The sequence below is a fragment of the Petaurus breviceps genome, unplaced genomic scaffold, assembly GCF_028583685.1.
Source record: "Petaurus breviceps papuanus isolate PSGF00001 unplaced genomic scaffold, PetGlider_PUasm1.0 91041, whole genome shotgun sequence".
In the NCBI taxonomy this organism is placed as follows: domain Eukaryota; kingdom Metazoa; phylum Chordata; class Mammalia; order Diprotodontia; family Petauridae; genus Petaurus; species Petaurus breviceps.
In genome coordinates this window covers 8,482,037-8,496,317 of record NW_027187400.1, presented here as the reverse complement: position 1 = coordinate 8,496,317, position 14,281 = coordinate 8,482,037, and the positions used below count along the sequence as shown (strand labels likewise).

Genomic DNA, 14,281 nt, shown 5'->3' with positions numbered 1-14,281 from the left:
ATCTTTTTACCTGAACATGTAGCAACAAAATAATGAGCAGGAGAGAAGAGGGAAGGAAATCTTTGAGAATGTTTACCAAAAAGTCTATTTTTTTTTCTTACTGCCTTCCATTTTGTGCCCCAAATTGCTTAATTTACTGTACATGCCTTAAGATCACAGTTGCTATAAATTTAATTTGTATTATATATATATATATAATTATATATTGTAATATATGAATTATATATACAAATACTCAATAAAAGGGTTTGTTCTGTAAAACTTGGACTCAGTCAAAAGGCCTTACCCAAGGACCTAGAAGGCCACATGTGGCCTCGAGTCTGCAGGATCCACAACCCTGCATAAAACATACTATGCTGTCCATAAGTAATCCTACATTTGCATCTCCTATTTGAAGGTTCTTGGCAGAGAACACAAGAGACCAAGTAGGAATGAGGTCACATCCCATAGTGGCCTTGTGTATCTGTTATTTTATGCTAGTTACATGTTTCTTTGCTTTTTTTTTTTTTTTAAGCACTTGGGGTTAAATAACTTGTGCAAGGTTACACCGCTAGTTTTTTTGTGTGGGTGTTAAGTATCTGAGGCCGGAACCGATCCTGGGTCTTCCTGACTCCAGGTCAGCATTCTTACTCACTGTGCCACCTAGCCACCCCTCTTTGCTGTCTTTTAAAAAAATAATTACTGCTAAACCACAGGCAAAAGAATACTGTGTTTTGTTTTACTTTGCATAGCAAGTATGTTAAAAAATTGGCCAGTTTTCCAGTAGCATTTTAATATAGGGATTAGCAAAAACTAAGGGAAGACCTGCTCAGTTGAAGTGACTAAAATTCTAAAAATAGTTTGATGATCTTAATTTCAATGACTTTCATTTATCTGTGATTTTAATATTAGCAGATTGATACCATTCAGATGAGTATTGGAAAGTTACCACTTGTTACGTGCCACATCATTTCTAAGCCATTTCTTGGCCATTGATCCTGCAAAGGGCACAGGCTCCTGTAGAGAATAAAGACAGCAGGTGGTAGAGCCAGAGGGCATAGATTGCTTTTTAATCAAGCAGGTCCTGATGCCTAGGACCTTTGGCAAAAGAGATTTTCTCAGAACTGAAGCTTGTCCTTCCAAATGCCAGAGCATGTTCATTTGAACCATGTGGGATGGAAAGTGGCTCTAGAATGTCTTTGGTGGTACTCCTCTTTCTCAGACAGACATGTTTGGGCACAGGGTAGCCTTTGCCTATGACTCAGCGCCGGCATCCTCATGGACATTTCCTACTGTAGCATGACCCAGCCAAGCACAGGACAGCTCTGTCTCTGAGGGTTCTTTTCTTTTTTCTTTATTACTGTTAGGCTGCTCTTGTCCACCAACATCACTGTTCTCTCTATGTTTCATCTTCCTGCCATCCTGTTGTAATGCCAAGCAAAGGCAACTTCCCAAGGTTCAAAATACCCTCTCTCAAAAAATACCCTCTCTCAAAATATCCTCTCTCCATTTTATTCAGTGACAAATTAAGTACAGAGAAAATCAAAATACAGCATTCACCAAGTGTAATTCAATAATTTCCAAGTACTACTCCACCCCTGGAAAGTACATTCATTGAGTCAACCCCAAAGACCCTCTTCTCAAATGGAGATTAGTTTCCAGTCGTAAATAAAGTACATTCATTTGGTCAGTCACAGAGCACAAAAAAAGTCAAAAGTTTCCCACCCCTGGATCACAACTGAATTACAGTTATCATCAAGTTAACACCAAGCACCTTCTCAAAAGGGGCAGTAGAGAGCACAAAGGCCATCTACCCCAGAGTTATAACAAGGTTAAGATATCATCACAGCATTTAATACCCAAAGAGAGGTCTTTTCTTCGTCTTGACCCGAGGCAAGTTCTCAGCAATCTTTGTTCCTGGGGAGACCAAGCTTAACAAGGCCACAAGATACATTGCCAGTGGACTCAATTCGCTGTCTGCAGAATAGTCTCCAGACCCCTGAACCAGCATCAAGGTTCCAGGACCTCTACAACAACAGCACTGTCCTTCACTAGTGGACGAATCTGGCAAAACAACATCAAAACAGACAAAGTACCGGCATCACAGCCATGTCTCCTCAGTCCTTGGCAGCTCTGTGTGGCAGCTTTCAAAAGCCCTGGGCAGCTCAAACTGGCCCTCAGCAATTCTCTCTCTCTCTCTCTGCCTCCACAATTCTGTTTCCAAAAATGCTTGTGCCTTTCCAAATCCACAACACCATCTCCTCCCAGTTCAGCCCTCTCTTTTCACGTCAACAAGTCCATCCCACAAGTGGGATTCACAAGCTCTGGGTTTTAACACTTAACCCAAAAACCATGCCAATGCAGGGGGATCTTTAAATTTCATGACTATTACACCTGTTTACTCTGGGAAACCAGATCTTCTAGCTGCTGAGACATGTTGATTAAGTAAGAGCAGTTGGGGTCATTGTGTGGGCTTTTCTTGTGTGATGACATACACATGTGCACACACACACACACATGAAACTATATGACAGCTCTTCCAGGTATCTCCAAGACCTCTCCCCCACTCCTTTAGTTGAGATCAGTGAAGGTTAAACTTTCCCAATTAATTAGGAAGTTACTATAGCTGAAAAATTATGGTGTTTAGCTGTAAGTACCCTAACAAAAATGATTTAAGTAATAGTGATGTGAACATCTGTGAACTTAAAAATATTTCTAAAATGTTATAAATTTTTGCAAAGCAAGTTTTTGGGGATCCTGTGATATTATACTCCCCCAAACCCCATTTTTAAAATTCTAGCAGTAGTTTTCAGTTGCCTGACATGTGAGCTTGCATCTCACTCAAATTAAAATCAACTGCAAGTCATGTCATCATTTCCCTGATGTCATGGTCCTCTTCAAAAAAGTACAAAACAACAACAGTATCTTAAGGCATATATACTAAATTAGAAAATTCCTGACATAAATTCCTGATAAGAAATTAGATGACAAAATCAAATTGATTTGTCTAAATATTTTTATATTTGGATTGGATATATTCTATACAAGGCCGCCAGGTGGCACAGCAGACGGAGTCCTGGACCTAGAGTAATGACGACTTCCTGAGTTCATTGGGTGACCCTAGGCAAGTCACTTAACCCCATTTGCCTCAGTTCGTCATCTGTGAAATGAGCTGGAGAAGGAAATGACAAGCCACTCCAATATCTCTGCCAAGATAACCCCAAATGGGGTCACAGAGGGTTGGGCACGTCTAAAAAACACCAATAGTATATCCAGTGGTAGAGAGATGCTCATTAAGGATGACATCACAGTGAGGACAGGGAGGGGTGAGGATGAAGTCACGTGAGACTGCCCATGGGGTCCAAGCAGTTTTAGCTGGTGTGCTTGTATGAGGAGCAGCTCCTGAGCTCCTCCTGGATCGGCCAATGTGGGATGTGAATTCTGCAGGGTCACAGAAGGAGAATCATAGCTCTGCCGGCACCTGCATGTCAGTCCCGTGTTACAGCGTATTTTGGGCAGGAGAATGTGCTAAGGGAGAATGTAACTAACGAGAAACACGTCTCATAGTATTAATCAATAAGTTATTCCATTCCATTCCACCATAGAAAAGTCACTATTGTGGGGAGAAAGAAGGTTCGGGAGTATGACTTCATTGGCATAGAGAACTCCTCCAGTGCCGGTCAGCAGCTCTCCCAGAGAGCTCTCCAGTGCCCTGAGGGTGACCTTACCAGCCCATGGGCTTCAGAAGCTGCATTGGAACCTTACACTTCCTGGCTTTGAGGCTGAGCCTCCATCCACCAGGTCACTGTGCCTCTCTGACTGTATAGAGGTAGCTAGTAGAGGGAGCATAGACAGGACCTGGAGTCAGGAATTCCCAAGTTCAGCCCTAGACACTGCCTAGCTGAGTGACCCTGGGCAAGTCACTTCACCTCTGCCTGCCTCAGTTTTTTCCACTGTAAAATGGGTATAGTAAGAGCACCTACCTGCCAGGATTATTGTGAGGAACACACATTGTGTGTTGTGAGATTTTGCAAACTTTGAAGTGCTATGGACACACAAATTCTTCTTGTTGTAGTAGTAAAAACTAAACAAAGCTCTGTGTTTATTTAAACATCCTGTGAGATTCTTCCTTGGCTCCTTTTCTAGTCTGTCCAATGTGGATATTTCCTACCTCCCATAGGCATTTAGATTCTAAATTAGAGCTCTTAAAATGCTTCTAAAATAAGACATCAGTTAAGCATTGGCTTGATATTTCACAGTCTCAACTTTGGTATTTCCTAAACAAGAAAGATAAATTTTACTTATCTGGGGGATGATATTAATGTTGATGAGAAAAGATACAAATGATGATTGTTAGTTTTTTAACATGTTAGCATTTTCAGTCTCTGTATTCCTTTTTCATATGCCAATTTCCAAACCGTGAAAATGTTCTTGTTGGTTTATCTGTGAGTTACAGATCTGAGCAGCATGAAGTTGGCTCTTGGTCTGTTTGTGGGAATGTGAATCTGATTTAGTTTTGAAGCTAATGTATTTTCTTTTTGAAATTAAATTTTTTTTCTGATGTACTTAAGTGATTGAGGGTAGACATTTGAACTCAGACTTTTCTGGAGACTGGGAAATGTGAGAAAATACAAACTGAGGGGAAAGGGTTTCTCCTCAACATCAAAAATTTGCTCACTTTACATCTATAAAGGTGCTAAGTACATACAATAAAATTCCATTTTTATACAATACTTAAACAGAAACTGAATTCTGACTGAAAACATTGAAGGTAACTGGTAAAGAAATGTAATCTTTATTATCTTTGTGTAATTGAAATGGATTTTTTCTATATCTATCTTTTCATTAATGAGGAGGAATTCAAGAAAATTTCATTGTCAAGCTTGATCCAGATAGCATAGCTATTTTTACCCAAAAGAAAGTATCTAATTCTCACTTTTTAATAGAAAATCAGATTTTACTGAATAGCCTGGTGTGACTTATGCGAGACACTCATACCACAATCACAAAGGGCTTGGGTTATGCCCGTCTTCTGTAGGGGACATGTCTTTGGTGGAGGACTGGGTGGCTCTGAGAAGGTACTATGGCTGGAGTGAACCCTTCGCTTAGCCAGACCTTCAGGTCTGCCTCGATGGTGAGTACTGAGAGATGTTAGAGAAGTTAAATAAGACACACCTCCTGCTTGGGTGGAACTTACAAACCAGTATATCCAGTACCAATTTAATGGCAAATAAAGTGGCTCACCAAGGCATATCTGTAAAATGACAGCCTTTTGGAGAAATTCAACAAATTAGCAACCTAGGGAATCCCATGGGTCTGAAAAAAAGGGTATCAATTGTGAGAGTGAAAATGATATCAATGTAAATAGCTTAATTATCTTTGAGTATAAAAGTGTTCATGGTAGACGTTGTGTGCCATTACTCTGTATTTCCAGTGAATGAAAATTCCTTCCATTTAATACAGTTTTTCTCTTATTTTAGGAGAGATTTGAATCACTCTTTACAATCTATGATGACCAAGTTACATTTCAGTTATTTAAAAGCTTTAGAAGAGTAAGAATAAACTTCAGCAAGCCTGAAGCAGCGGCAAGAGCCCGAATAGAGCTTCACGAGACAGACTTCGATGGGAAGAAGCTGAAACTCTATTTTGCACAGGTACTTCAGGGTACAGATTGCATCCTCCTGTAAACTTGTCCCTTCCTCTGGTGTGTAAGAGATACCTTTTGCAGGGAGGGCACAGGCATGGATGCAGCTCTTACCTGTGCCAGGCACTGTGCTAAGTGCTTTACAGCTGTTATTTCATCTGATCCTCACAGCAGCCCTGGGAGATATATACTGTTCCTATCCCCATTTTACAGATGAGGAAAATGAGGCAGAGAACAGTTAAGTCACTTGCTAATAAGTATCTGAGACTGGATTTGAATTCGGGTCTTTCTGACTCAGCACCTGTTCACTGCGCCAGTAGCTGCCTAAGGTCAATTATGTGACTTTAGGCAAAGTCCCTTAATCTTTCTAAGTTTCCTCACCTGTTGAATGCAGGGGGGAAGGCAGACTCTTTTTGAGGTCCTTCCTAAGTCCGTAGCTGTGGCCTGATGAAAGAGCACCGGATGAAGAGTACAGAGGCCTGGGTGTGGTCCCCAGCTCTGCTGCCAACTAGCTGTATGAACAGGCCATCCCTCTGACCCTCATCTCCTCTGTGCACAAAGTGAAGAATATGGACCAGCCTATCTGAGATCCTTTCCACCTCCACCAGTGTGTCTCTCTGGGAACCAGAAGACAGGAATTCAAGCCCCATCTCTGCCATTCCCTAATGACCTTGGACAAGTCCTTTGCCTCATCTGTAAAAAAGGGGGTTTGCGGAGATGCCCCCAAGGCCTATTCTTTGCTTCCATGGCAATTTAGAATTTAAACATTGCTGAGGCAAGTGCACCTGTAACTAATTCAGAACTGGCTGGATGCAGTATCCTAATCTCTCCAGTGGTGTCCTTTCCCTTTTAGCTGGAGTCACATAGGAGGAACTGGTTGAAAATGAACCCTGGAACTCTTTTCCTTTTCTCTTTCATGATTTGAGTATATTTACATTTCTTTCTTGGGGGCGGCTAGGTGGCTCAGTGAATAGAGCGCCGGCCCTGGAGTCAGGAGGACCTGAGTTCAAATTTGGCCTCAGACACTTAACAAAAAAACTAGCCATGTGACCTTGGGCAAGTCACTTAACCCCAATTGCCCTTCAGAAAGCAAATAAACATACATTTCTTTCTTTTCACATGTCAGATATTTTTTTCTATGTGATTAGAATGTTGTGTATCCCACTGAGACTCACTGATTCCCATCCTCCTGAGCAGAGTACCTAATGATATAGACTGACATACATTCTATTTTGTCCAGCCTTCTTTAAGAGGAAGTGGAGAACAAAATGGCTGAGGCCCCAGCACCTCACATGCTTCATGGATTACCTTTAGTATCATTCTAGTGCTGGAGTAGAAAGTTTTTCATTTTCCTTATATTAGTACTATGGGGATCTAATGTCCCGATTGGGCATTATTGATAGAAAGTCTGGGAATCCCAGCTGACCAGGTCATTCTTTGTTCTCTCTCTTAATGATCTCTCCTTGCCCAGGTCCAGATGTCTAACGAACCAGGAGATAAAGCATATCTGCTCCCCCCGCAGCCTGTCAAACAGTTCCTGATCTCCCCACCAGCCTCTCCTCCTGTGGGTTGGAAGCAGGGTGAAGATGCGATGCCCGTCATAAACTACGACTTACTTTGTGCCGTTTCCAAGCTGGGTCCCGGTAAGGACCTCAGCCTTGCATGGGCTTGGGGGGATTTTTTGCAGCTATAATGTTGAGGGCCATGCCTGGCGCACGGGCTGCATGTGGCATGAGGTCCCCGTGGAAGCCACTGTTTGCTATATTATCTTGTCCACTTTCTGTCCAGCTTCCTTGTCTCTTCCTCTACCTCTTCTGTCTTCCCTTCACAAGAACAGAAGAAATACCATATAAGATCTGAGTTGGGCAGAGCTAGGTGGCACAGTGGATAGAGCACTGTGGGCCCTGGAAACAGGAGGACCTGAGTTCACATCCCAGCCTCAGACACTTGACACACTTATTAGCTGTGTGACCTTGGGCAAGTCACTTAACTCTAGCCTTTTACCCCTCAAAAATAAAAAAGAACTCAGAAGCTGAGATCTCTCCAAACTTAAAAAAACAAACAAACAAACAGTAGTTCACCTTTGAAAACAGCATTCTTTACCAATTGGTTTAATTCTTTTCTTTACACAAAAACTCCTTTTCTGCCCCTTGGAGCACCAGGCTGCTCTCTTTGAACCGACCTTATTTAAAGGGCCAGGACTTCACACGTAGAATGATGGCACTGGAAAAGTTGATCTCTGCTTCTCCAAAATTCAGTATCTTCTTATGAGCTTACAGAGATTCCTAAGCATCTTCGTGATCACAGGGGCAAAGTTTGGGCAGCTTGAAGTAAACATGATTTTCATCTGTTACTCCTGTTAAACATATTTTGTGAAACAGCCCAGTGTGTTGTCTTCAAGGAACCTGTTACCCCATTCTTGACTTTTGTCCTCCTATAGGAGAGAAATATGAGCTTCATGCAGGGACTGAGTCTACCCCGAGTGTGGTTGTTCATGTCTGTGAAAGTGAGACTGAAGAGGAAGAAGAAACAAAAAATCCCAAACAGAAAATTGCCCCGACCAGGCGCCCCGAAGCACCTTCGACGATACGAAGCGAACCCCCTGCTTTTGGCTGTACGCTGTGAAGGCAGCAGCACCAGGAGTGACCTCACATGGTCTTGGTCATGAAGAGTAGATTTCTGGCCCCTGACGCTGACCTAGGTCAGTAAAAGTGTGAGGGGGATGGAGATGCTGTGTTTAGCAGTCCTTGCTGTTCTGAAAGTCGAGTACATTATACATAGTACAGGATAACAGCAGATTTTACTAGTGATTGTCTTTCATGTTCAAAATTTAGATGATATTTTAAACAGCACTTTAATTTAAAGAATAGTACCGCCCCCAATGTAGCATCTCTGACATTTTAATAGTGGAAAATTAGGAAGTTGGTTTTATTTTTTCCAGCAATGTTAACTTCTCTAATATCATGTAGCATGGGGTACCAAAAACTGGAACTATATTCACCCAGTACAGTACCATTTTATGGATTTAAAAATATAGTCTCTAGTTTAACAGTTCAGCGTGGGTATTTTTGTACTGGTATACTAGCTTCTAACTAATATATTGATCAAATATTAATGCTATTCAGTATATACTAACATTTTTGCACGGCTAGAAATCTAATGTCTAGGAGAATTAATAGAAAATGAATCGGCCCATTTCAAAGTATTTTTTCTTCAACTTTTTGGAAAGAAATGCCAGATTCACCTTGTTTGATGAAAACTTTGGCATCTCTCCATGTGCATATTTTAGTCCTCTACCCTTAACAAAGTCTGGAGGGAAGAGATACACAGAATCCCCTTCCTGATGCCTACGCCCTCTTAGAGGCTAGGTCCCTGCGGGACACCTTGCCAGTAGGCATGATTGACTGTGGTGTCAGATGGCTAATCGTAGATTGCCATTTGCAGTTAACTGTGTTCCTGTCTAGAGTAAAAGCATATTTTCAGCCGTTTGGTGTTAGTCTGTTAACTTCTCTACTGTTGTATTAACCACTGGTCCTTGAGATTGTTCATTTTGTTACGTGCGTTTGGTTATATTTGTCCCATAATCCAGAGAAAAAGAGACGATCAGTTTTCTAAAGGTGGTTTGTAATTTGAAAATATTTAGTCTGTATGCTCTTAGTTTTCTGTTTCTAACGGTGGTGGGGAGAAAAGCAATCAGCTGACTCATCACGTTTGCTTCGGGGATGAAGTGTGCCTACTTGTGTTTACTAAAGCACAGAATGGCTTCCCAATTGTGCACGGGATCCTTCTCAGAGGAAAAGCAACTTTGGAAGTGCCCCTCAGCGAGCTCCCAAGATTTCTGGTACCTGTTGTTGAGAGTTACCTCTATCTAATGATAGATTTCTGTGGGCTTAAGTTTTACTGTAGATATTTTGTTTTTTAATCATCCATATGTCCCTGGTCCTTCCACCTTCTGAATCTGTATTAGACTTCTTAGGTGCATGGATACACACGCACACACACACACACACACACACACGTATACATAGACATAGACATATATTCACATATCTGCTTCTGGAACCTATCACTGCTAAATTCTAATGTAATTTTGGTAGAAGTATGTGATTAATCAATTTCTTGAATTCCGATCAGTGTTTGGTAGCTTATTTGCAACCACTTAATGAATTCACTTCGTGAAGCTGAATTCAGGATTGTGCCATTATTGCTCTTACCCAGTAGGCCCCTCTCAGTAAGGAAACAACACATGTTTTAAATCTGCTGGAGAACATTCAGATTCCTCACAAGTAGCCTTGGTCTGTCATAACTTTCCCAGCAGCCACAGTCCATGTGATCACATCTGTTGCTTTCATTTTCATTCCACTCCCACCCTTACCTGCCAGTTATGATATGTCATGTCAGTGAGATAAGAATCACTTTGAAGTCTCTGTGTGGTGCCAGCTGGCTTTCCTCCTTTTTTTGAGAATGTTGGATGAGTTGAAAAACCTTTTTAGAAAGTAAATTCTTTTTAAACGAACTTTCAGTAGAGCTTTGAGGGAAGGAATCAGCTTGGCTCACACTTGGAAAAGACATTGGACCAAGAATCCAAAGACTGAATCCTAGCCCTGCCTCTGAGATCCATGGTGTCACCTGAGGCAAATGTCACTTCATGAGGCCTCTGTTTCCTCATCTATAAAATGAAAGCTCTCCAAAGCCCCTCCCAATGCCAGCATTCTGTGTTTTTGTTTGTTTGTTTTTGTGAGAGGGGCACATTGACAATTCCAGTGCACAATTTTCGCCAGGTGAATGTTTAAGTAAAAATCATCCACACCTTTCAGTTTTTCACTATTGGAATCACTTTGGAACCTGATGGGTCTTGTAGCTTCTGCCTTTGGGGCAATTAGGCATCCTGCTCACTTAACTATCTTCAAAAATAAAGAACTCTCTCCTATGCATCACTTTCTTCTTTTACCAAATCCCTGCAGTGTTTTTGCTATTGAAATTGTATTGTTGTAAATCTAGTCTGAATAACTTTAATGGCTATCTATGTTTTCTCTGGAACTTATAACCTCTATATGAGTAAGCAATTTGTTTAGAGAATTTTCGGAAGGAAAAACATGCCTCGTATTAGGGGGAGATGGGTGGAAAGAGAGAAAGTGATTGATTTGAATATGAATCCTAGAGTGGTCAGGAAGGAAGCTGCCCTTTCTGCCCCCTGTTGTTCACTCCATGGGTGATGGGTTCAGTTGAGAGGCCTCAGGTCTCTTTGTCCTCCAGGGATTTGCCTTTGGTTCTCTGAAGGCGGGTTCACACCAGTTGTGCCATGGAGGCAGAATACCCACAGAGCCTCAGAACAACTGCTGAGCACTGAGGATGCACTTCCAGAAAGCAGGGCACAAAATTACCTACTTCACTTCCAAAGAGTACTTGAAATCCCCCTATAAAGAGCTCCACAAGAGGGAAAAATGAAACTGATGCTGTTGAGCCCCTTAAGGATGAAAGCAGGATGCAAGAACTCCCTCCACAGCCTGAGAGAAGTCTGCAGGTGCAGTCTCACCCATCATTGGCAATTGTGTTTCTGAGTCATAAACGAGCTTTGATGTTTTGTGGGTTTTTAACGTTATAATTCAGTACAAAGGAGCATGATGGAAGTCTGTTTAAATATCATCTCAGTAGTCAGCCACACCAGCAGTGTGCATTGGTCTTTGCAGAACAGAATTGTAGTGAGATTTTAAGGTAAATGTTATTCTTAAAACGTGTGTCTGCTGTGATAGAATAAGTCCCTGAAACCATGTGGAAGTCTCTCTGGGGCATATCTTACAGCAGACTGGAATTTCAGCTTCGTGTTTTGAAATGGAGGGAGAGGGATGCCTTGGGGAGGGCAAGCTTCACCTTAGAAGGGAGCTATGGTGGATAATCAAGCAGGAACCTGGGATTGAGTATGTGTTTGAGGCTTCCCAGAATCCCTTGGTCCTGTTAGATTGTAGCTTTAGTCAAAAAGTGAGAGTCACCAGTATACAAAAGCAGTAGGTAATCAAACATTCCCCATGATCTCCTCGTACTTGTTCATTTTTCACTTTTCTCTCTTCTCTAGAGTTGTACACCTTATATTGTATGACATGAATTAAAATTCTGTGAACCACTTTTTTTCCTGCTTTGTATGGCCCCACCTTCTGGGAGCACATTTTGCATTTCATTTTCTAGTACTGAAAATCCAAATTTATATTGGCCATGACAAGAGAAGGGAGTCAAGACTTGGGCAACTATTTGCTTCTTTTCTAGAGAAGTCTGTCTAAAATCTGAAGATTTGGCACAGTGTTTAGATATACTGACTCAATAGCATAATTCCCTTTCTGCCATAATGTTTGTAACATGAGTTAGTCACTTTCTGTAAGGAGAACCATTGTTTTTGCATATTGAAAACATGTTTTAGATGGCCAAGAGGCCTTTGCTTTAACTGGCAGAGATTAAAGCCAGCTGAAAAACATTAATCACTAGACTCATTGACAAAAAGGTTACTGGCACCAATTGAAAAGTGTGCGCCAAGATTGGAAAGGCTGTTCCTACTGAGTGAGGGCTCCTCAGATGGTGAAAACCACAATCTTTCCTGACCCCCTGCTGTCTTAGGCCCCTGGAATTGGAGCTCTTCTGGCCCTGTATCTTTCCTTCTGGAATCAAATGAGATAATATTTGTAAAGCACTTAGCACACAGTAGGTGCTATGTAAGTGCTTATTTGCTTCTCTCCACTCCCTCCCCCAGATTCTTGAAGTCGAATCATGTGCCCAGTGAGTTCTTATACTCCTTACAGGGTCTTTTCCCAAATGTACACCCTCATTATGATGAAAGGTCTGCCTCTTCACGTAAGTGGGGGTCTTCCCCATTGTTTTACTCATTTAAAGTCCCTGATGGCCATGATTTGGGAATGAGACAAAGGGTACATAAAGGCAGACACCTTGTCATTGTTGTACCATGTGATTTCTCTGTTACTCTTCCTGCAGTTTTTCAAAACCAGAAAGAGTGTTTAAAGGATGTACTGATGTCCATTTCAGCTGCTTCTCCTGTCCTAAGATGGTGCCTATAAGAATCGAGGTCTCTTTAGACTGTTTCGCCCAACTCCCAGTTCACCCCCTTCCATGTGACTGCTGCAGTCCCTGATTACGACTTTGAGCTTGTGTTCCGTTTTCAAGGCCCTCCCTCCCTCTGGGGTCCTGGGAGGTGTGTTGTATGTCAGTAATGCCTATACACTCTGTCCACGTTGTAGTGTCCTTGAGGCGATGGTCTTCAGTGTAGAAAGTCTAGTATGTGTGTTATCAGTGACTGTTGAGCATACTGTGCTGCAAGGACATTCATGTACCTTGTGCTGTAAAGGTAGCAAAAGCAGAATGTAATCCTTTTGGAAGCTTCCTGATTCCTGCTAAGAAATTTTTGTTTTTCAGAAATGTAAAAAATAAAGTTAATTTTTTTAAAATAACACAATGAGTTCTTTGTGTGATGATTTCTTCATGTGGTCAGTGAAATGAAGGTGATTGAATTAAGACAGAAAAACAGTGAGTGATATGCAGTCCTTTGCCTTAACTTCAGGCTTCTGTCAGAATTCAAGGTGGGTAACTTCTGCTGCACTTGTAATAGAATAAGCCAAAAACAAAAGTTGGGAGGTGGGGGGGAGTGGGAAACTTCATCCCAAAATGCAGTGAACTATCCCATAAAGTCTTGAATTAACTTTTGCCACTTGTCTTCAATTGGATGACCACTTATCAGAGAGATTAACAAGCAAAGTCCTGTTTGAGGCAGGGTTTGCGCTAAACTGAGGTCCATGCCCTTTCCTCTGAGATTCTAACACTTATTAACAACTGAAACCTTAGGCATTTATGTGAACTTCTCTTAGCTTACATATCCTAATCTGTAAAACAAGGATAACAATATTTATACTAGGGGTGGCCAGGTAGCACAGCGAGTAAGAGCACCGGCTCCAGTGTTGAGAAGACCTGGAGATCGAATCCCGGGCTCAGACACTTAGCACCCACCCAGAAACACCTGGCCGTGTAACCTTGAGCAAGTTACTTAACCCCAATTGCTTAGGAGCGGCCAGGTGGCTCAGCGAGTAACAGCACCGGCTCCAGTGTCCGGATGACCTGGATCAAATCCGGGCTCAGATACTCAGCACCACACCCAGAAATAACTGGCTGTGTAACCTTGAGCAAGTTACTTAACCCCGATTGCTTTAAAAAAAAAACACACAATATTTACACTATCTGCATCTGTTATTATTTTTGAAAATGTAATATTTTATTTTCCCCCAATTACATGTAAAAACAATTTTAACATTCTTTTTTAAAATTTCGAGTTCTAAATTCTCTCCCTCCTTCCAACCCCCTCCTCATTGAGAAAGCAAGCAATTTGACATAGGTTATGCATGTGTGGTCGTGCAAAACACATTTCCATGTAAGTCATGCTGTGAAAGAAAACACAGACAAAAAAAACCAACAACCAAACACAAGAAAAATAACAAAAGTGAAGGAAAAGTATCTTCGATCTGCATTCAGGCTCCACCAGTTCTTTCCCTGGAGATGGACACCACCTTTCATCATAAGTCCTTTAGAATTGTCTTAGATCATCTTATTGCTGAGAAAAGCTAAGTTATTCACAGTAGATCATCACACAGTACTGCTGTTAATGTG

General features: G+C 41.6%; 1 protein-coding gene across 2 annotated transcripts in view; it reads left to right on the top strand.

The window, feature by feature from the left end:
• Positions 1–13,079, top strand: part of RCAN3 (RCAN family member 3) — a 38,493-nt gene extending 25,414 nt beyond the window's left edge. For both annotated transcript variants that reach the window (XM_069078466.1, XM_069078467.1), the window contains exons 3-5: positions 5,460–5,633; positions 7,095–7,266; positions 8,064–13,079. In XM_069078466.1, the coding sequence (XP_068934567.1) occupies positions 5,460–5,633; positions 7,095–7,266; positions 8,064–8,248 (531 nt within the window). In that variant the 3' untranslated portion in view covers positions 8,249–13,079. The remainder of the gene's footprint in view (positions 1–5,459; positions 5,634–7,094; positions 7,267–8,063) is intronic.
• The last annotated feature ends 1,202 nt before the right edge of the window (positions 13,080–14,281 follow it).